Genomic DNA, 22,388 nt, shown 5'->3' on the forward strand with positions numbered 1-22,388 from the left:
CTATTTTATTACTGTTGCTTTACCATGTAACTGTACGCTTTTCTGGAGAACTGATTAGAGCGTGCCAGCTATAGAATATACGCTTGACAGCTACAGCTATTTAATGCACATGCACACTAGTCTGTGTCTGATTCTTCTCTAAAGAATTGATTGAAGAGTACCCACCGTAGAATACATATTTGATAGCTGTAGCTTTTTAATGCACATGCATGCAAGTCTCTCTTCTAATGCAAATGTATTCAATGAGACTGTTTATTAAGCAATGCTCCTAAGTTAAAATCAGACATTTCTATAGTGTTAAAGCACAGTCTGGGTTCTGATGTATTAAATATTACCTTTAAGAATACCTTACAAGTTATTTCAAATAATTGTGTCAGGGCAGAGGGATTCTGATAGCACTTGGTTGCAGCATTATGTTAATGTCAGTCAACAATCGAAGTAAAAATTTAGATCTTTTGGGAAAGGGTTGAGTAGTAGATTGTGTGTGCAATAAGAGAAATTAATCTGAAATTTGGCTGGGTGAACAGGATATTTGGAATGAATGATCTTCGTTTGAGCTTACCACCTGATTCGGCCTGAGCATTTCGTTAAGCGTCACTGTCCAAAGTGTGCAAATTTGCAGAGATTGTAGGAAATGGCATAACCCATTTTAGTTTATTAAAACATTTAATTTGCTCTAAAGTTAGTTTGTGAGTAGCAGCATAAAAACATGGTGAGGCAGAATACTGACGGAGACTCTTTTTGGTTGGGTTTTTTTGTTTGTTTTAAGCATGGAGGTCTTAGTTGAGCTTCTTTTCTGTGCTGTCCACAAATGTTTCTCATTTAGAGTATTCTGAACCTTTGATATTTGTTATTTTTAGCTGCTAGATTCTCCTACAGAAAGTCTATAGAGTTCTCCAAAAAGGCTTTCTGAAACGTGATCTCTGCCCAGAAGTTCTGCTGTCTAAGGCTGCGGTTGCAAAAAGCTGAAATCTCTGTTCAGTTGTGCTGTGACTAGGTTGAGAGGAGGCTGCTGATGGCAAATGTAACACAGCGCAGAAGGTGAATGGTAATGGGGAATAATAAATAACACAGGATTATTTTTTTTATGATGTGTTAGAAGTTGCAGCTCTGAACTGCCTCTTTTATTTTTCCATCGTTCAGTCCTTGATGACATTATGTGCTGTGATTTTTGAAAATCCTGCTAATGCTTACTGCATTTAGAGTTTTAAGAGGCACTGCTGCCCCTCTGCTATCTTGCCTCTAAAGGCTTTGGTGGTACTTTTGAAAGTTTGATACTACTTGTTTTTTAAGATTCTTACAGTAGTAGTTAGGAAGTAGTTACGGTGTTATTTTTACTTATCTTATTGACTAGAAAGAAATGTTCTGAAAAGGTATTATGCATCTGGTTTTTTTGATGCTTTCATAAGAATGGTATTTTAAATGGATCTGGTATTGCAGATTTGCATAACCTGTGTTTCTACATATAGTTTTAGTGATAATTTTTTTCTTGGTGATAATTATTTTTTGAGAGGTGCTCTTGTTCACCGAGGGACTAGCAAGGGGAAATCGCAGCATATGAAGGACTATTAGTATAGCTACTGGCTAAGAAATAATTACGGTCTGTTAGAGAATTTTTGTATACGTAAGGTGTGTGATCTTGTTTGAGACGCGTATTTAACTATCATGAAACACTCATTTTGCAGGTCCATGAGATCTTTGAGTGTCAGGAATGTGACAAGAAATTTATTTCGGCTAACCAGCTAAAACGCCATATGATAACTCACTCAGGTAATGTATAATAACCCAAACCTATATGTGTGTATGTATTTGATGTCTATTGAATTTTACCTGAATTAGTTTCTTATAGAAGGCTTGATGAATTCTGTGTTGTCCTGAGCTCTTCAAGCAAATCTCAGGTTACAAGGAAATCACCTAAGCTACCCTTTCTAAGCCTTTCAAAAATCCGAGTGTAGTGCTATAGCCGTCTTCCTACTGCTGCTTTGTCATGCTATTATTTCTGTGCTAGCTGGGGTAGATGATTAGTTAGCTGGGATGGGGCGAAACGTAGCTACTTGGCTTATAGGGGCGGTGAAGAACCAGTGGTTGAAATTTCATGTTGAAGAGAAAAGGATGGGAACTGTGGCGTCCTGGTAGGGATCCGTGATTAAAAAGGGAAAGACTAATTCATGGATATATATATCTACCTCTGTCTTAGTGGACTCATGTGCATGTAGTTTCCAGTCAGAGGAAGCAGCTTGCACTCCACGCTGTTTTGTAGACCACACACAAATGTTTTTGTCGTGCTTGTCCTTTGCCAGAACAGGTTGCTGTGAGTGGGGAGTGGCCTGTCTGTAGCTTTGGCAGTATGACACAAATTGGCTTGCCAGGATTTCTGATCATGGCAATGTAATGCCTCTGTCTTTCAACAGTGATCAGAAACACCAGCCAACATAATGGAAACACAACGTTGTTCTGTCAAATACATTAGCATTTAAAAAAAATTAAATACAGGTTCTTACAGCAGCACAGGCTTATAATTGAGCTATTTTCTTGGTATCGGTCCGCACCAAAAGCTCATTTCTTGTAACATAATCTATATCTCAGAGGCTCCTAGCTTTCTTTTGACACTCTGGATGAGCATTAATGTAGTTAAGTTGCAGTCACCGGTTGAAGCATAAAGGCTTTTTGCATAGGAACTTAAGGAACTTAGGATTTTGGAAGTTAATATGTATATTGTTAATTAAGTTTTAAAACATTTAAACTGTCATGCCCTCGTTCACATTTGTAATCTGGAAACAGCGTTTTCCTCTTTGAAGTCATTCTCTTTTGATTTAAGCTAATTAATCAGAATTTAGTTTTAGCAATGATTATTGCAAAGAATGTGCCAATTTCTTGAGATGCACCATGGCTCATCTTTTGTGAAGTGACTTAACTGTCTAACATAAAGGGCATTAGATGTCTTTCTAATTGGTTTAATCTGAATTGGGTTGACTTAATTGCAAAAATCTCTCTGAGGAGATGACTGTCTCTGCCTTTCATCTTCTCCCCCTGTATAAACAGGAGATTAAATGTCCCCCACTCATTTTCTGCAGAAAAACGCCCCTACACCTGCGAGGTTTGCAATAAGTCCTTCAAACGACTTGATCAAGTGACTGCACACAAAATAATACACAGTGAAGATAAACCTTATAAATGCAAGCTTTGTGGAAAGGGATTTGCCCACAGAAATGTTTACAAGAATCACAAGAAGGTAAAGCACTCTGCTGTTGTTGTTTACAGGTCTGCCAGCCTCAGATTTGCAGATTTTTTTTTCTTCTAAGTGGTTCATCATTAAGCTCTGGCATGCTTATAAACATGGGATTAAAGTATTGGAGGATGTATTTTTTTAGTGTTCTTTGTTATATCCAAAATCTCAAAACACTAAATGAATTCTAGTAAAAAAAAAGTGAAATAAGTAGAAGGAAATCACAGTTATTTGGTTAAAAACATCAAATAAATCCCCACTTTGACTTTTTTGTTTGCTCGTTTTCTTTTTTAGTATTAGGTTATCAAGATAAAGATGTAAATTGTCTAAAATGTCAACAATTTTTTTTGTTTTTAAAAGATACCATATTTGAATAAAACAAAGTGTAGTCCTGTTGCAGTCATTGTTGGGCTTAGTGGCAGATGCTTTCAAACTCTACTGGATTTGCCCTGGGTTAGTGTTCACACATTAAAACAACATCAGAAGAAAGGTTACCTGCAAAACAAGCTCATGAAGGGATGCTCCGCTTCTTTTGATTTAAGCTGAAATCTGCTTGGCCTAATTTCTATAATGCCTGTCATTATTTTGGCCTGGGGGTTACATTTTTTTTTTAATGGCAAGGCTATATCCATGACTGTTGTTTCAGAATTGCAAGACTCTAAAAAAGAAAGAAAAAATAAATTACCTGTCTGGTTTTGTGCCTAGTATTTTGGAACCCTTTGCTTTTTTTTTCCCTTTACATTTTTAAAATACTTCCCCTTTCTTCCCCCCTTTTTGATGAAACTGATACGCTCATACTTACAAGTTTTTTTTGCAGTTTGGCTCATGTTATATGCCATCTGGGAATTTGGCACAGGATCTTTGCACCATCTCTTGCACTTTGAGCCATAAATCATGTAAGAGTAATAGTAATGCCTCTCGTAGGATGAAATGGTGACGACTGTCTAAACCAGAAAGCATGCGGCAGCCTGCTGAAGGACGAGATTAGCTCCCGTGTACGCTGTGGCTCTATCTTATGTTTTAGACTTTATTGAGAAAACGGGGCAGAATCTCACAAATTGGATATATTCTAAGGAAAATGTATAAAACGCTATCTGAAAAGATACTTCTATATCTCAAATGAATAACTTTTGTGTGTTTCCTAATGTGAATTTGCACTTCATGACTGGTAGGGAGTTTGGGCTGAAAACAGAATTCGGGATTAAGTATGAATGAGTAAACACTTTGACCCAATTCTGTGTTTTAAGCAGCAGCAGCACTAACATAAGCAAGGATTAGAGGCTCCACTTAATGGAAAAATATTAAAATTTAGACAGGTTTAGTGAGTACATAATTTTATCAGAATTCCTTAAAGCATGTTGGCATGCTTATTTCCTAAACCTGTTTGCACATAGTCCTGGCTGTAAATCCACCCTGTCCTATAACGAAATAAACTTATTCCTGTCTTTACGTAAGAGTTGTGAATATTCACACATCCAACACTTAGGTCTCTAATTTCACTTGCTAAATGAAGAGATGAGCGTGAGGGACAGGAGACTGACACAGATGTCCTGAATTGTGCTTTTTTTTTTAGACATGCCTCTCTCCATTGAGGAAAAAAAATGTAAACAAGGAGAGGCAGTAGATAGCAGAGAGGAGTATAGATGTGTATACGCAAACCCAATTGTAAGGTGTAAGTCAAGGATGTGGTAGTTTGGGATGCCAAAATAGTTTTAACAGCGATGATTTTGGGGAATTGTCCTACCAAAAATAGGGGACAATAGTTCTTTTTGCTTGTTCACAAGAATGTCAATCCACCAACAGTGGAAATTTAAACCTTTGTTGTGTATTGCGCTTCTGTGTATTTGTTCAGCTCTGGTTTTTATGGTTCTTTAGGTGTGTATTCCTTTAAGACGCCCACCTAGGTTTAATTTTCTTTTGGTGGAAGAAAAGTTGGCCTCTGAATAATTTCACAGTGCTTTTTGGAGTTCCAGGATGCAGTTACTGTGCTAGTAGCAGGGAGTTTAGAAACCTGCAGTGGGAACGATGGGTATAGTAGTTAAAAAACACTGAAATCACCAGCATTTAACAGAACATATGCCTTCAAGGTTGATAGCAACATGCTTGAAAAAGCTCTTTGGGTTTTACAGCAGAGCTACATACTTCTTATTTACAATAAGAAACAGGATACATATACATTTTGTGCCTTTGAATTCTTATTTTGTGTTTTAGATGGAAACTGCTTGTTCCTTGTTCTGTGATTCTTTTACGGGGGTTATTTAATCCGATTTTTGTGTTGGAATAAAAATGGCTCCCACAACATGTGCTTTTAAACAGCTTTCAGCTGTGGGTGAGTGAATGTTGGGTCATTTCAAAGGTGCAGAAAGAGATTAGTTTCCCCCCCCCATTTCACTGAGAGGTGGACAGTGGAGTTGCTAAGAGCATATCTGCTCTGTTCAGTGGGGCGTTGTGATGTGCACCCTAATTTAGCACTCATTACACCCTTACGGCTACAGATCCGAGGGGTGGGAACTGTTAGTCTTCCTGAGGTACCCCTAAAGTACTGCTTCTGCATGAGTACCGTGCCGCTCTCTGGAGCTGCCTGCGCAAGCTTGCTTTGTCACTCGCTTGGAGATGTCAGCACCGAGAAGCGTTTACGTGATGTGGAACTGGCTCAGGTGTCTTTTTGCAAAGCGCAGACTACATCGCTTAAGTGGTCATGTGAAGAATGCGGTTCCAGTTTTGTAACGAGGGAAGAGAATGGCATCTGAAATGAAGAGGCCAATGTAGCATTGGATTGTGCTACGGATAAAAGTAGTCACCTTTCTTTTGTCCAGGTTAGACTGGATGAAGGTGCGTGTTCTGTGCCATATAATCCAGATGGCTTCCATAAAGGAGGAAGCAAAGGTTTTGTTCCATCTGCTCCTTTGTTCCTGTGTATAGAGGATGAATTCAGAGACTAAAGTATCAGGATATCACAGTGAGCAGAAATAGGTCAGCAGACACAGAATTTTGAAGGGTTTATGATTAATCCAGGGTTATGTGGTCCTGGGGAGCGTAATGAATTGAAGCAACTGTATTCCCTCAGATTCTCTATTGGGAATAAGTAGCCTTGGGCTGGGCTCCACAAATGCTATGGTAGGAATGGCTGCCATGAAATATTCCATAAGAGCCCATCCTTAGTTGCTTTGATCATATGGCTATCCCCTGCTCTGACTGAACGGAAGCCATCTCGGATCTGGAACCTGTTAGGAGGACAAAAAAGGACAGTATTAGAACTAATACGTGTTTTTGGGGGGATAGCTCTCCTCGTTAATGTTTGCATGGCGTTTTGTACTAGACCTAGCTTGTTTCTGGACCATTCACAAAAGAGGCAGGTGATCTGCATACCCTTGCGTGTGGGTATGCCTAGTTAGGTGGTTTCCTTTGTTGTGAAGTTAAGATGAGCAGAAGAATACTTGTATTTTGATCAAAAGACTAGGAGAACTGTCAAGGAGATCCTAAGAAGGAATTCTGTACAAATCACTGTGCTCTTCAGAGCCCTCACTCATGTGGTGAGTGTTCTAAAACAGGGCATTTTTTTTTTAAATAAGCATAATGAATTTTGCGCTCGTGAAAGGTGCCAGATTGACAGCCCTAGAGACTGAACCCTTCTATTTATCCACAGAACAGGTACAGCACAGACAGCAGCACTGCGAGCTTCCCCCCAGTGTCTCGTCAATATGTCTCAGCCCTGTTCTGGAGGAACCACCTGTTGAGGTGAGAAGGCAGTTCAGTCTCTTTATGTCCTGTCAATCCTTGGCCTGGCTGCTGAGACTGCCAAGCAGGGTGTCAGCTAACGCAAACTGCGATGCAAACCTGTAGAAGCTGGACTGCACTGTTCAGCAGATTTTATGTAACGTGCGATGTATTCCGCGCGTTCGATAGTGCTCCAGTTGCCTTTTTGCTTTAAGTGACATAGGCCGAGGTCAAGGAATTGGCCTTGAATTTAAGGCCTCTGTATACCATTGCAAGTACTGTAATGCTTTGGTGCTGTTGTGCATGTAAGAAGACATTTTTGTTAAAATCAATCTAGGTTCAAGGTCCTCAGTCTATATCTAAATATTATGCTGACTCCCCGCAGTCCCTTTTTTCTCCCTAATTTAAAGGGATAGCTATAAGTGTTGTATTACAAATGGCAGAAATAGGTTATATAAATATGTACTATGGTAATATTTACCCTTGGCCTACAAAAATAATTGGTTTACCTAATTTTGTGTGTATTATAAAACACTTACTGTCCACGCCCTTTTCCTCTTGGCACTGCGGCTTCTACTCGAAGTCCTTGTGAGCTAATACAGTGTTTAGACGCTGATGCTTTAGAAACTTGCTTTCCTTTGCAAAAATAGTACGAAATTGGGTATCTAATAAATTGTACGGATTAATTTCCTCTCTGCAGTGGGGCAGTGCTTAACAATGCTAGGAAACAGGGAAAGTGCTTTGAAATTTACAGAAGTTGAATGTTTCTAAAGCTCCAGAAAAGAAATCTGCTTCAGCAGCTCTGTAGTTTGAGAGACTCACCCAAGCTCAGCCTTTCATTTTATTTGTGGCTTTGCGGCTATTTCTCAGCTATGACGAATTCTTCTACAGCAAGCAAAAACGTTGGTACTGGTGCTTCTATGCCTGTTTTGCCCCATGCAAGAACCTGAGACAACAATGTTAGAAGACTAGTCTCAGGATTTGAGAAATTTTCTTTGCCAAACTTTACATACTATCTTGAGATAATTAGACTAGTTTTACCTTCCAACTTAAGTTAGAAAAAGGGGTCTGTGTATGTGTGTTTGATTTTAAAGCGTTTATTCGCGTTAGTAAATGCTTAAGGCCAGTGTTAGTACTGGTGAAGCAATGCAAGTGAGCTTGTAGGTTTTCTCCTGGTTCTTCTGTGGTTTTGTTTCTGTGTGCGTGCATGCCTCATGTAAGAATTCTGAGGACTGGGAAGGTACGCTTACTCAGTAGCTGCTGTGCTGGCTTTCCGGATTCTGGATAATGGCAGAGTGATTGTTTTAATTCGTCATCCCCTGATGTTTCAAATTGCTACGATATCCCCTCCTGAATGCAGTCTAGAAAATTAGCTATAATTACTGTAATGACAGCTAATTGATTTCTCGAGCCTTTCCTCTGACATGTTGTCTTTCATCTGCAGACCCATTCTGAAGAGAGACCGTTCCAGTGTGAGGAATGCAAAGCTTTGTTCCGAACCCCGTTCTCTCTACAGAGACATCTGTTAATCCATAACAGTAAGTGCTAAGTCAGAAAGGAAAAAGAACTTCTTCAGTTCTCACATTTGACTGAGAAAAACAGACATATGGCACCTTGCTCCAGTATGCAACTTGCTGTGTTAAATGCGTATTAAGATTCAACTCTAACCCCAGGGAGTTAGAAAATTCAGAGCCAAATTCAAACCTTGCCCTTAAATGCAAATCCAAATCTGCTGTAGAAAATCTAGCAATGATTTTTTGAGGCCTGATGACAAGAGTTTTCTTTCTGCGGTAAGTGTGATAGCGCTACCTCCATTTTAAGAAAGGAGAGAGGGATGCAGAGTTAACTCGGTGGCTTACTCAGCTTTTGTAGGTAAGCCCGTTTAGAGCTTGAAATTGAGATTCCGTCTCCTGTGGCAGTCCAGGCTGAAGTTTCCTGCCTCTGGCATAGAAGAAGCAGCCCAGAGGAATGCTGTGGCCAGTTTCCCTCATGAGTAACTTGTTCTTGGCGTTCTGTCCTGTTTTTTAACCGTCTGTGTAAAGATTTATTTTTGGTGGTATTTTCTCCATCTTTAATATTTACAGAGAACCCTAGGCTACCGTTCAACCATGTGAATGTCAGCAATTTAGATTTCAGGAAATATTCATGGTCTGAAATCCTTGTAGCTTAGACAGTGCTTTGATTTGGGGAATATTTATATTGGTAAACTTAAAAAAACCACAAATCTTTCTTTTTTTTTTAATCCAGTGTAACAGCGTTTCTGTTAGATGAATTATTAGACCGGTGTGTTTAGTTTGTTCTTTTACAATTATCTTTCAAAAGCTTCTGCAATTTCACGAAGCATTGAATTTTGTAAAATCTTTTTCCGATGTTAAATGTGAAAAATGATGGGAGGAAAAAGTTAAGAACCTGTGCGGTAATGTGTATTCTAATGAAGCAAGTATTTGCAGGGTGTCCAAAAGCAGTAATTCCCAGTATGCAGAACCGTAGGCCTTGGTAAAGCTGTCTCTAAAATACTGCATATACTGTGACTTTTTTTTGTTTTCTCTCCGAGAGGATGGGAGCTCAGGAAATTTGAGTTAGGCTTGTGATTTGTGGCAGGTTTAGCTGTTCCTGAACCCACCGCTATTTAAGTAAATATTAAATATATGAGACTGAACTGTGGTGGCACAGACGCGTCTAGTCAGTCTTCCTTGGTGCTAAAGGAGATGCGTCTTGCTGAGGGACATGGTAGGTGTTTGAAGGTGGTAACTTCTGCCATCTTAGCTAAAACTCTCCAAAATGAGTCAAAGCCTTAAACCAATTATGTTTTGGTATTTTTATTAATCACGGGGACGATTTTTAAACCTTTTTTCTTACTTTGGAAAAAATACCCAACAAGTGACCAACTTAACAAGGAGGCCTTAATACAGTGAATACAAGCAAGGCTTTTATAGTCATGCTGCATCTCTCTTGTCTGTAGTTCTATGAAAGGAGTGTTGACAGACCAATAGCAAAGTGAAAGTCATTACTAGGATGAACTGAACAATAAACAGTTTTCAGTTCAAGGCTGTGATTAAAACAAGGGGCCCTGCTGTTGTCTGAGCAGAGCTTGGGTTCACAGCGAAGAAATGTTGAGCTCTTCCCCTCGTGTCCTAACTCGGAGACCGACAAGATGTGCTGCCACGGTAATGAGTTTCTCATATTTGAAATAACTCGGAATTATAGGCGTTGTCCTGCTACAGCTGGATAGTAGTCCCTCTCACAGTACTAAAATATACCTCTTGCTATAAAGAAAGGAGAGAAACAAACCAGAATCTCTAGATGTGTTTGGCTGGCTTTACTCTTCTGTGCTGTAGGAAAAGAAAAATTGTTAGTGAAGCTTTAAACTTCTAGGAAAAATTGAAGTTCAGCCTACGTCGTATATTCTTTTAAATTCAGCGTCCTCTTCTCATTTTACAAGCAGGTGCTCTGCAGAATAGTGTAGAATGACTTAAAATTTAGTTTACAAACTTAATTTACTGGAAAAAATTGTATTTCATAAACCCAGTCCTCAGGCGTTCTTCTCTTGAAATTGGAAAAGGTGTCATTGATGTAGCTTTCAAAATTCAAGTTCAAATATGTCTACCTAGCAAAAAATAATAAAAAATAAAATCCAAACTCTTTTTTTTTTCCGCGTAGGTTCTAGCTGTGTAAATGTAACTTGTCTTCTGAGAGTAAGATGAGCTTTTTCTCTTAGGCATGCTGCTGATAATACTTTTAGTATCTGTGTTCCCATTATGTCACGGTGGAGGTAACCCTTTAGTCTCAGCTGTGGTGTTTAGGAAGGATTTATGGTACGTAAGTGTTTGGTAGCTCGTACTTGGCTAACACTCGCTCGTGAGGCTGTAAAAGACCTGGCTGATGAGAATGAGTCATCCTAAGCATTTTAGTTTGGATTGTTCAGTTGTCTAGGATTGTGGAGACGTGCATTGAACAGGATTGCGTTGGTTGAGATGGACATCATCCTCTTTGTATATTTGCTTTCATAGAATCATAGGGTTGGAAGGGACCTCTGGAGATCATCTAGTCCAACCCCCCTGCCAGAGCAGGGTCACCTAGAGCAGGTTACACAGGAACACGTCCAGGTGGGTTTTGAATGTCTCCAGAGTTGGAGACTCCACCACCTCTCTGGGCAGCCTGTTCCAGTGCTCTGCCACCCTCAGGGTAAGGAAGTTCCTCCTCATGTTTAGGTGGAACTTCCTATGTTCAAGTTTGTGCCCATTGCCTCTTGTCCTGTCCCCGGGCACCACTGAAAAGAGCCTGGCCCCATCCTCCTGACACCCACCCTTTAAGTATTTATAAGCGTTGATAAGGTCACCCCTCAGCCGTCTTTTTTCCAGACTGAAGAGACCCAAATCCCTAAGCCTTTCCCAAGTAATAATCGACATGCAGAATGTTTGTTAGTAAGAGAAGTAGCTCGTTCTACAGGGGTCGGCTGAAGTGGGTGCTGAAGATTGATCATTTCAAATAAAGCACAAGTAGCCCTTATTTTCATTACCTTGGGGGAAAATACCTCAATTCTAGGCTTCCCATTACTTTGCGTGTTGAAAACTTTTGCTAAATCGAAGCCAGGACTTGGCTAAATGCGTAGTTGGTGTTGCAAGTGCTTTTAGTTGAAGAGTATTATAATGTGTTCACGCAGAGGAGATGTGGTTGAACAGTATGTTAGTTCTGAAATTCCCCGACTTTGGAGGTTTTTTTTATTTGAAAACTGTTGATCTTTTACTACCTTATTTTTTTTGTTGTTGTTGTTATCTGGAAGTCATTTTCCCAAATCATAATAGAAATGCAATACTGAAAATTATAGGAATGATTGAACAAAACTTTAGGATAAAAAGGACTAATCCTCCTGAAACTCAACAAATGTCGAATCGTGTCTTAAACCATAACGATATCATGTAAATTTATGGAAATCATACAAATATTTCTTACTTCAGAAGACATGGCAATGTGTTCAAATTATGTCTTGTATTGCTTCGTTTTTTTCCGATTTATTTTCAGACTTGGAGCAAAGTTATTAAGAGACATGTTAATGTTAAATGACAACCTAAAAAAAAAAAAATCCTTGAAGCCTAGAAGTTCTTATAAGAAGTAACTTTTAAAAGAAATCACTTGAATATTTTTCCTTTGTTGAAGCAGTAGAAAACTGCATGTTACTTTAGTAAAAATAGCAGTGACTTTGCTTTGTTAGCAGTATGATCTCATGTTCCCAAGAAGAGGGCTGGAGTATTCACTGAACAGCGAGAAGCAGTACCAGTGTTAAACCTCCCCATAAGAGCATGTTAAACTGCATCCCTGTTGACCTTGAAAATTTTTCTGAATAGCTACACTGAAAGTGTTTTAGGATAAGACAACTTGGACTCTAATACTCCTTAGCGTATTCTTCGACCAAGACAAAACCGCTTTTGCTTCCAAACCAACAGAGAATGAGAGGTTTGGCGTAGGGGAGCACTTATGGTTCGTTTATGGGGGAGAGAAATGGGTTATCCAGGCTTTGGAATGTCTGTGGATACTTGAGGCACCGCTGTAGTGATAAGCTGCACTTTTATGTATTACGTGTATAATATATAATAAAAAAGTTTGTGCCTCAATACGTAGCATCAAATGGGCTTTAACGTGCAGGGTACTGAAATCAATTTCCATTCATCTTGGCCTTTGCACCGGGACCAGGGCTGGGATGGTTTTATCCTTTAACAAGCTATAACAAGGAAGTAAGCGTACCTCTACATGTCCATTGATGCTACTGGAAAAAGTAGCTTGTGCTTATTCAAGTCTATATCTTCTTTGTATGGACCAGGAGGCTCTGCCCTGAAAAATAAGCAATGGAGGATAGTTCTTAGATTATGGTGATCTTTCTTTATGATACAAATGCCTGGAAAGTTTCTTGGGGTATGGGCACCTGATTTCCAGTTTCGACTGTGGATTTCTGAATGAATGCCATGCTGCAGATGATTAACTTGCAACTTCAATCAAGACGTTAACCAAAGAAGAGAATATTCTCTTTTGCATTCACAGTAGTGATAAGGAGAAGGTTTGTTGGAATGACTTCTCTGAAGAATCAAATGTCTTTTTTTTTTCCTTCTCTTTCTCTCTCTAAAAGGCATGCGGATTTTCAGAATTACAATGTCTCTTCCCATCTCTTAGGTAATTCATTGAATTTTAAAACTATTAGCAATATTAACCTGGCCTCTGCCGTAACCTTCAACCATGTCACCGCAGTTTGAATAGTAATACTGCTACAATCCTTAAAAGTTATTTCATCTCTTTCATATGAGTTTGCCTCTCTTGATGTGAATGAGATAGGTTACTTGAATCAAATATTCATTGTTTTGAGAATTCTTTTAAATTCAGAAAGATGTCTTTTACCACTTAAGTTCTGAAAGACGAGGTCTGTTTCAGCTTGTTACTATGAAGTGAGTCTGTTACTGGGGCGCTGATAAAACCTGTGCTTGGTTTCTCTGGAAGCTGTTTCCACGGGTTGCCATTTCATCCTTGGCTATAGAGTTTAATCTCACATTTCTGGCCATGGTGTTGTGATGACTGCTTTCTTCATTTCTCAATTACATTTTTACCTGATGTGATAATTCTTTTTTTTTTTTCTGTTCCCAGGACCCAGCTTTTCATTTGTCTTTGTTGCTTTTATTCGTTTTTCTGAAACAATAAGCATTAGTGTATTTCCAGAAAAAATCTGGTATCTTTAATCCTTGTTTTTCTCTTTATAAGGTGAGAGGACCTTCAAGTGTGACCACTGTGATGCTACTTTCAAAAGAAAGGACACATTAAATGTTCATATTCAAGTTGTACACGATGGACATAAGAAATACAAGTGTGACCTCTGTGACAAAGCTTTTGTGACGCCCTCAGTCCTGAAGAGTCATAAAAAAGTGAGTAGAACGGTTGTATTGTACTGATTCCTTCTGTGCCCTTAAGGTTGTGACTAATGGAAAAAAAACCTCAGATGCTTCTGCATTTCTGGCTTTTCGGTAGAAAGCTGTGACGGTGCTTAATGTTCTAAAATGCTTATTGCAACAATGGGGTTGCTGGTGGCGCGCAGGATCTGCAGCGGGTGCAATATGTATGAATTGGGTGTAGGTGCTCCAGCATCAGGTGTGTAGGAGGATGGGACTTGCTGCGCTGCTCTCGCTGTGCTCCTTTCCACCGATCTCTGCAGTGGAATTGGGGTGAACTTTAGAAGAAAGCTTGGCTCGCTAGTTTGGCCTGAGGTAAGATTTACGTTGCAGGGAAGAAATGTGAAGAAAATAATTGAATCAAGAACAAATCTGCTGAGGAAAATCAGCTCAGGTGTTGCCCCCAAATGCAAATTGTGAGAGTTTGTAAAACATCATGCATATATTTGCCATGTAGTATGCACTTCACATATGCATGTAAAATTGTAATAACAAAATTGAGTGTAACTGAGTTACTTGGTACAATATTTTCAGCACGTGATCGTGGTGAGTACTGTGTGTTAGATCATGAATCTGTATTTAAAATTGAGGAAAAAAACGTAGCAGTCTTTCATTGTCTCTCCAACTTGCTGACGCCTCTGTCTTACAGGTGTGGGAACTAGCACAATCTTTGGGGCCTAAATCAAGTTATTGGCAGGTAGCAGACTGTTGGATTCTCTAATGTGATGCACAGCACTGCCTCTTTAATGTGTGTTTGCTTTTTAACATGTTTACAGATTGCAAAAAATTAATGGAACCAACTAGGAACAAAGTCTCTTTGTTTCCTTTTGTGGTCTTTTAAAGGTCTTGATCTTCCATTAAGTGTATGTTAATGCGTTTGCAGTCTGTCTGCAGTCTGTTTTAAATGCTGCTTATCTCAGATTTAATATGCGTTAAGTTACTCAGTAATTATAGTTGCTGGAAAATAAAGTTGCCTGTGGTTGAGTGACAGAACTGTGTAACCAAAGTGTATTTCTCCCAGATAGATGTAAGTGGAAGATTTTTCACCTGTAGGTTAGAACTAGAGTGAAATGGGGTTGCCTTGTCTGTAGACTTCAGTGAGATGATTGAGATTCAAATAACCTGGTTCATCAGTTGTTGTTTGGCCTGTGAAATCAGTTGAGTTTTGCTGTAATAAAGAGAGAACTTTATATGATATGATACTCTCCCTCTCTTCTATTACTTTTAGAATAAGGAGTATAAAAGCACACTTGTTTTCTAAGCCCAAATATATTGGTCTGAGGAACTCAAAGGGTATAGAAAATAAACTTGCAATTTCTTTCTGCTTGTGTTCTTGTGGAGCAAGGCTTTAGGGAAGGCATATAGTATCTTTCATTAGAAAAATTGATTTTTTTTTTAGGAAAAAAACAGACTGCTTTTCAGACACACAGTCCTTTTCATCCTTGTGTACTTGTTCTTAATCACCTGAGTAACAGACCTAGCCTATAATACCCATACGTTGATTTCAGATTAACTTTTTTGTGAAGGACCTTGCCAAGATGGATCATCAGATCTACAAATCAAAAATATTACCTGGAATCATTGATGAGCTCTGCATAAACTTTTAAACTTTGCTTCCTCAGATTCCTTTCTAAAAAATTCAGTATGAGTGAACTATTTCATGTTAAAAGTGGCCATACACATATATGCGTTTGCATTTTAATGGGAAGCAGCTACCGTTTATTGTTTATCCCTATTCTTTCCTTGGCATTCCTTCTGAATTGTAATTACTGTTGCTTTGTGCTGCTGTCAGGCTGGGACTCGCTGTATGTTTGTGAGCCTTGTAATGTATCCCGGAAATCCTCTGGTTTCTTGGTTGTTTGGAATGAATTAATAGCTGTCTGGTATCCCCCAACGTTGCTGTTGGAGATATAGGTGATTTCTAAAGAATTCTAGGGTTCTAGATCAAGAGGGATTTAGCATTCATATCGATAATGTCAGGGAACAAAAACTATGCAAGTCCGTCTGGTATTGAAATGATCTCATTTACTCTTCTGCAGCTGCAACATAACATGTACTATGTGAGATAAGGTTTTTATGATGTCATGAAGAATTCTATATCACTTCAATGTCTTTCATGAAAATAAGAACTTCCCTATCTGAAGAGTCACGTGCAAAGCTTGAAACCCAAATAGCCGGCTGTCCAAATAATTTAATGTTATCTTTCCCATCCCATTTAAATTAACACTTACAAATGAAGTAATCGCAAATTCTCCACTAAAAGAGCAGTCACAGATAAAGTTATTCAATAGGCTGATGAATCTTCAGAATCGGGTGTTGAAAGTACAGTGCGAAAAATGATCAGAACCCACGTATGTACCTTACTTCAAGGTGGTCTGGCCGTTGACCGCACAGGTCAGATGGGAGAGTTTGTGATTATTTGGGTTTTTTTTTCCGTTTTGAAACAATTCTTGTATCAGCAAGGCGCTCTAGCCTTAAAAGCTTGATTTCAAAAGACGAGCTCAGCGTATGATTTAGTGTTGGTGACAGTTACAATATACTTGTTGTGATCCATTCTCTAAATGCAACCTGATTCTAGCATTTACTACAAACGAGGTAGGATCCGGTACATGATTTGTGTTGACTGAAATCACTGACAGCTGGCACTTTGAAGGATCGCTGTCTGTCATACTTCAGATGAGCGGGTGGCTGTGTTCCATTCATACGAAACAGTCAGAAATCATATGCACAAATCTCCGTAGAAACCTTTTAAAACTCCAGTTCAAGTTTTCAACAGGGAGAGTTATTCTAGGTTAGGTAAATGCTTTTCACTACACTTCATTGTGTAAGAATTCTGTGCAATTATATGCTTTTAAAAATAAGGCCCACTTATGAAGAATAACTTTATTGCTAAGCGAATGGCTGTTTTCTGCTTAAGAAACTGCTATCGCAGAGATCAAGCTGAAGGACAGGTGTCCTATTTCTGCAATTATGAAAGTACACAAAGGTGAATTGGGCATTTTAAATAGTGACTGTTTAGGAAATAGTAAACTTAGGAACTGAAAAACCAGTTTGTTTTGCCATTAACAATGAAATTTGTTTAGAAATTTTAAAAGAAAATTGAAAGAATGCCTATAGCTAATTCCTTAGAATCTCTGCTTGCTGTGATGGTATAAAATATATAATGGAGATAATAGTGGTCAATGTCAATACAGTTAAAATAGTCCGTATTTCACTTGCTTTAAAGCTATGCTGAAGCTTTCATTCTTGTCCTTCCCACCACATGTAGACTCACACGGGAGAAAAGGAGAAGATTTGCCCATATTGCGGACAGAAGTTTGCAAGCAATGGAACGCTGAGAGTTCATATTCGAAGCCATACAGGTACAGTGGTGTTTATTGTAATGGAGAGAGAGGACTTTCTAAACGTGTGACCAAGGTATCTGTAAGTTAGTCCACAACTTGTCTGTCTACAAAGAACAGCGCAAACTTACAAGTAGGCCTAACAGCAGCTTTTTCATTTTACCCGCTTAATGTGTAACACTGGATTCTGTTCTCAACTGTAGTTATGCATGAATGTGTATATATGAATATTTGTATGTATCATTCATCTCTGCTGCTTCTATGGTGTTTTGAAACTCTGATTTCCTGTTGTAACTTCTGACCTTATCACAATCTCGGTGTTACCCAAATTAGAATGTTCTACCTTGGGTAGGCTTTAACTCAAAATTTATATTCTGTTGTAACATCTGACTCATTGCGTTGATCTCCCAAATATGCCTGGGTCTGAGTTAATGTAACTTTTTCATATGGCCGCCCAGATTGCATTACCACTTCCCTATCATGTTACAGATGTGCTTCTGGAAATGCTGAGAGTACATTAGTTGTCTCGTCATGTTGGTAGGCTTCATTTTGTGAGTTTATGTTTTCATTTCAAATAAGCAGCAGGCAACTGAAGGGGGGTTTCTTTGTGATAACTTGTTTCCAACAAACAATGGTATAGATTTGCCTTTGGCAGTCAAAGCATCGGTTGACAAATAGCCTTCCTATGGTATTCCATTCACTTCGCATAAGCAAATTTGGCTTGCAGGGAGATGACAGAATTGGTGTGTTTAATCATTTGGCTTTCTACGATGTTTGGAAAAGTCTTAATCACTTCAATCTGTCAAGACCACCTGTTAAGATTACAGGTTTTACTAGTTTTTGATATATGGTGATTTTTGGACTTGACTGCTATAGACACTAGCAAACTTTTATCCTGGTCCTGGGGTCAGGATAAAAGGCTATAATTGACTTTTACCTTTAGCTCTTATTCTTTACTAAATTCCATGTTTGGAACATTTATCCCTCATAGCAGCTGTATAAAAATAGATACATATAAGTCAGCGTTTGTGTTCTGCTCAGGTGTTTCGTGTATACTGTATAATCCTAGACACAAAAGACACTGAAGGTCAAAGCTGGCAAGACGCAGAATTGCAGTGCAGCAGTTCTGTCCATTCCTCCTCTTTGTTCTTGTTCTTCTACAACCTGAGCTTGTCAACTCCTTTTAAAGTCCTTCCTGACAAATCTCACCTGTTCTGTTTTTCTCTTCAGTCTTCTGTCCTGTAAGCTGTTGGGTTTCTCTTCCTTTTTTTGACTTCCTGAAGATGCAGAGAAGAGGAAGAAAAAAAAACCAAGCAAGCCAACACTTACGGAGCATGTGGTATGAGGATTTAGATAACACTTAGGGACTGTGCCTTTTGGAAGGACAAATCACTTGCCCACCTGGGCTGTACTTTAATGGATGAGGTAGACAGGAGTAAAAGGAAGCAATTCAATAGTATTGTTAATTAGTCACGTGGCCCATCAGTCTAGTCTTCCAGGAATATGACTGTCTTGATTTCTAATCTGTGCTAACTTTTTTCATGAAGTTATTTTGCTGTTTTGAGTATGGATATTTCTTTGCCTTCACCATGCCATCCCATGAGGGACTACATTACGCTTTAATTTTCTGGTATTTTGGCTTACTAGACTTTCATGAAAATTAGGACTGCTATTTTTTTAATGCTTAATGGAATATCAAACTGTTACTCTGATCCTTCATTAAAATCTGCAGATTTCCATTCCAGTGTTTTTTGCAGGCAAGTCTGCTTCATTGCCATTACTAGTGTCCTAGCTTGGTTTTCCTTGTTTCACAGGCCTTTTCCTTTAAACTTTAGGTATGTTTTCTGTGTACTATGAGCGATTATGCATCAGTTTGCACAGAATAGAAAGGCCCTAGTTTTTTGAGTTGATAGTGCAGATAGCTCTTGGGGAAAATGCTTTATAGCTGTCTGAGTGAAAATGCTTTTTGCACATGTGCTGCTACCAGTTACATTTAATGTTTTGGCGCTCTCAAGCAGGCGTTCCTAAATTTAGGAGTTAGGCTAAGGTGAGTTTCATGAAACCACGCACCGGAGACCTCTAACTTTGACTATAGAGCCTTGCAAAACTCATGGCCGCTACTATATGAGAAGCAGTAAACTATGACATTTTGAACTTAACTTGAAGTAGGAGGGCACTGAAGATTTCCAGTACATTTGTAAATTAAATACGATGGGAGAAACCACCTTGCCAGGAGATGATACACATTTTAGGGGGAATTTGGGGAATTTGGGGAACATGCGGTGTGAAAACAACTTAGGAAAGAATAACACTGCAGAAGGAGGGAAACTTTCAAGGCCTCTTTCTTTATCTAAAAAGCTAGAAGCACTCATTTTGAAGAGAGTTACTAATTCAGGAAAAATGTCTTTGTAGATTCATTTATAATAACCTGTGGTAAACAAACTCTGATCCTTGCTTCTTCCAGTCTATCTGCTATTGTGATGTCAACCACATATTTGGTGGAGAATTTTGTGATTTGCATCTTTCATTGTGAGAATCAACTGAAATGCGTTTTCACGGTTGTTTTTGATGTTCTGTTATGATTCCTGACCATTTCCTGATTATCCTGATGAAATTTGGGGGGGGGGGGGGGGAGGGAAGAGGAGAGGGGGGGAGTTGCTGCTAAGTTGTGACTTGTGGTTTGGAAACAAAAAAAAAAAAATCTGTAAATTATATGTCAAAATGCCTTATGTGAGGTTTAGTGAGAAAATGCCAGATTTCGATTCATGTACTTCCGGAGAGGTGGCTTTGACATGTGCTGTACCTGATGGCTTCAGCCAGGCTGTTCACGATTGTAATACTTGCAGACTAATCAAGAAGAAATCGGTGTCCGATATTCAGTGGGCCTGAGGAAGGGTGGCCTTCTGAGGAACAGGTTGTGTCATTTCCAAAGAAAATGAGGGTAGTTGGTGAAAGGGAATCTGTATCGTCTGCAAACCGTGATTGCTCATTTGATGGCTTGTTAGTAGTAAAGTTCATTGCATCGTGAAAATCCTTGACAACTTTTCTGGGATTTTTTTGAGCAGTAAGAAATTTTCAGCTCATCAAACAGCGGAGCCGCAAACTTCTCTGATTCTGGTGGTGGGTGTTTGGTTTCTAAACATCGCAGTGTTGAATGCTTGATGCTCTCGGCATATATTAAATTCTGTTGTTTTGGAATTAGTCAATTTGAAGCTGCCCTCCTTTTTTTGGGGGGGGTGTCAGACCTCGAAGTACCCTTTTTCATGTTGAGCTAGAATTGAAACAACCAGCCTCTGTTTGTTTTCAAGAGATGATTCCTCTTTGTGAATAAGCCTTCAGCTGGGGCTAAGCTTTTGGTGCCACCACGCAGTATGCCATAAGAGTAAATATTGCGAAGACCTTCCTGTCTTAGTCATTACGGTTGATTAGGCTTGAGGTCCTGGTGCAGACGTTTGAGTTATCCCATTTTCCGTGCACGTGGTCAGCTAGACATTGATTAGCTACTTCGAATAAGAGGCTTTGTTCTGTATTTACAAAATAAAGCCGGGCAGAGCTCTTTCAAAAGAGTTGCGTATCAATTTATTTTTTATTTATAAATCTGTTCTTTATAAAAGCTGAGATTCTTGGTTACTCCCCTGGTTCTGCTTTGGGATTGTACTTTTGATATGCTTAATAATCCATGGACAAAAAGAGAAGCTCAATGGGGTTTTGGCTTTTATTTAATACACAGCATGTGTTCTTAGATATTGTTTCTCACAGCTGTATGCATGCTTCCTCAGTCAGTAGTTTTCTCCCCTCTTTTATCTTAAGAGTAAGACTCTGTAAATGAGCCCTAACAGTACTTGGCCTTTTGCAGAAACTGAGCTGGCTTGGGGCGAGTGAACACGTCTGCGTGTGCACGTATGGAGGGAAGGGGTTGATGTTTGCATCTGAACGTAGTGTTTTGCTCTGTAATTCATCATCCGGGTTTCCAGCCTTGGCATGACAGAGACAGCGCTCTGTAGGTCAGCTGAAACACTATAGCACATTCTCCCTCTGCTGTATCCTGTTGGTTTATGGCTTCTTAGGGTCAGAGGGAGCTGAGGTTAATTCATCAAAAGAATCCTCTGACTGCGATATAAATTCCTTGGCTCGTTCATAAATTGTAAAAGAAGCTCTATGGGCTGCTTCTTGGGCTTGAAAACCGGGGCCAGGAGGTTAATTACTTCCCTAAAGTTTCAAGCGAGTTTCAGTGTTAACAGTTACTGGCTGCGGTTTGTGTAGCTTTGCAGTTGCCTTAGATGTAGCTGTTTAAATCTGTTAATTGTGGTCTGGTGTGTGTGTGTTTGTGTGTGCCTACGGAATATACATACATGCACATGCATTTGGTCAGTCTGATAGTTATACTGTTGCTTTCCTGATTAGTTGTATCGTAATCCCTTCCATCGTTGGGATGTAGCACATCAAGTTGTGCAACAATGAAAGTTGTTGTGAGGTATTTTGTATTTGTAGGTAAATTTGTTTTTGAGTTGAGGGACTAAAGTGTTCTAATTGTACTCCGTTACATAGGGACTGGTGAGGGACAACTAGCGACCATACGTGCCTTCCAGAAAATACTTACACATTCAAATGCAGGTTAAAACGTAACCTTTTACTTTTCCATCACAGATAGTCAAAGTCCTGATAAAAAGCCAGTAAGATAACTGTGACTCTACATCTTGCTCAGATGCATGACTTTACAGGTTGCCCAGAGAGGTGGTAGATGCCCCATCCCTGGAAACATTCAAGGTGAGGTTGGACGGGGCTCTGGGCAACCTGACCTAGTTGAAGATGTCCCTGCTCGTTGCAGGGGGGTTGGACTTAGATGGCCTTTAAATGTCCCTTCCAGCCCAACACATTCTATGATCTGTCCTAAATCTTTTCTGAGAAGATGAATGTTTCTATTCCCGTGCCACTTAAGAGCTGTGACTTAATGTGGCATTCTTATATGTTATATTCTCTGGTAGGTGGAAAAAGCCACTTTATTTTATACGTGTGAGCTGAGAAGGTTCTTTTCCGTATACACGAGTCAAACATAATACCAAGAGATTGCATTAAAACAGCAAAAAGCATTCAGACTGTGGACTTCCATATCCTTTGTGTCAACACAGTTAAGCTTACCTTTTCAATTTCCATTTCCATAATTAAAGACTGTGT

At 39.2% G+C, this 22,388-nt stretch overlaps 1 protein-coding gene across 4 annotated transcripts in view; it reads left to right on the forward strand.

The window, feature by feature from the left end:
• Window positions 1-22,388, forward strand: part of PRDM5 (PR/SET domain 5) — an 85,880-nt gene that overhangs the window by 36,164 nt on the left and 27,328 nt on the right. For 2 of the 4 annotated variants that reach the window (XM_074588998.1, XM_074588997.1), the window contains exons 9-13: window positions 1,686-1,770; window positions 6,873-6,964; window positions 8,388-8,481; window positions 13,688-13,848; window positions 17,141-17,234. In XM_074588998.1, coding sequence (XP_074445099.1) covers window positions 1,686-1,770; window positions 6,873-6,964; window positions 8,388-8,481; window positions 13,688-13,848; window positions 17,141-17,234 — 526 coding nt within the window. Of the gene's footprint in view, window positions 1-1,685; window positions 1,771-3,074; window positions 3,233-6,872; window positions 6,965-8,387; window positions 8,482-13,687; window positions 13,849-17,140; window positions 17,235-22,388 lie in introns of all 4 variants that reach the window. The other 2 variants (XM_074588994.1, XM_074588996.1) reach the window with 1 other exon arrangement.

The sequence above is a fragment of the Larus michahellis genome, chromosome 5, assembly GCF_964199755.1.
Source record: "Larus michahellis chromosome 5, bLarMic1.1, whole genome shotgun sequence".
NCBI classification, from domain to species: domain Eukaryota; kingdom Metazoa; phylum Chordata; class Aves; order Charadriiformes; family Laridae; genus Larus; species Larus michahellis.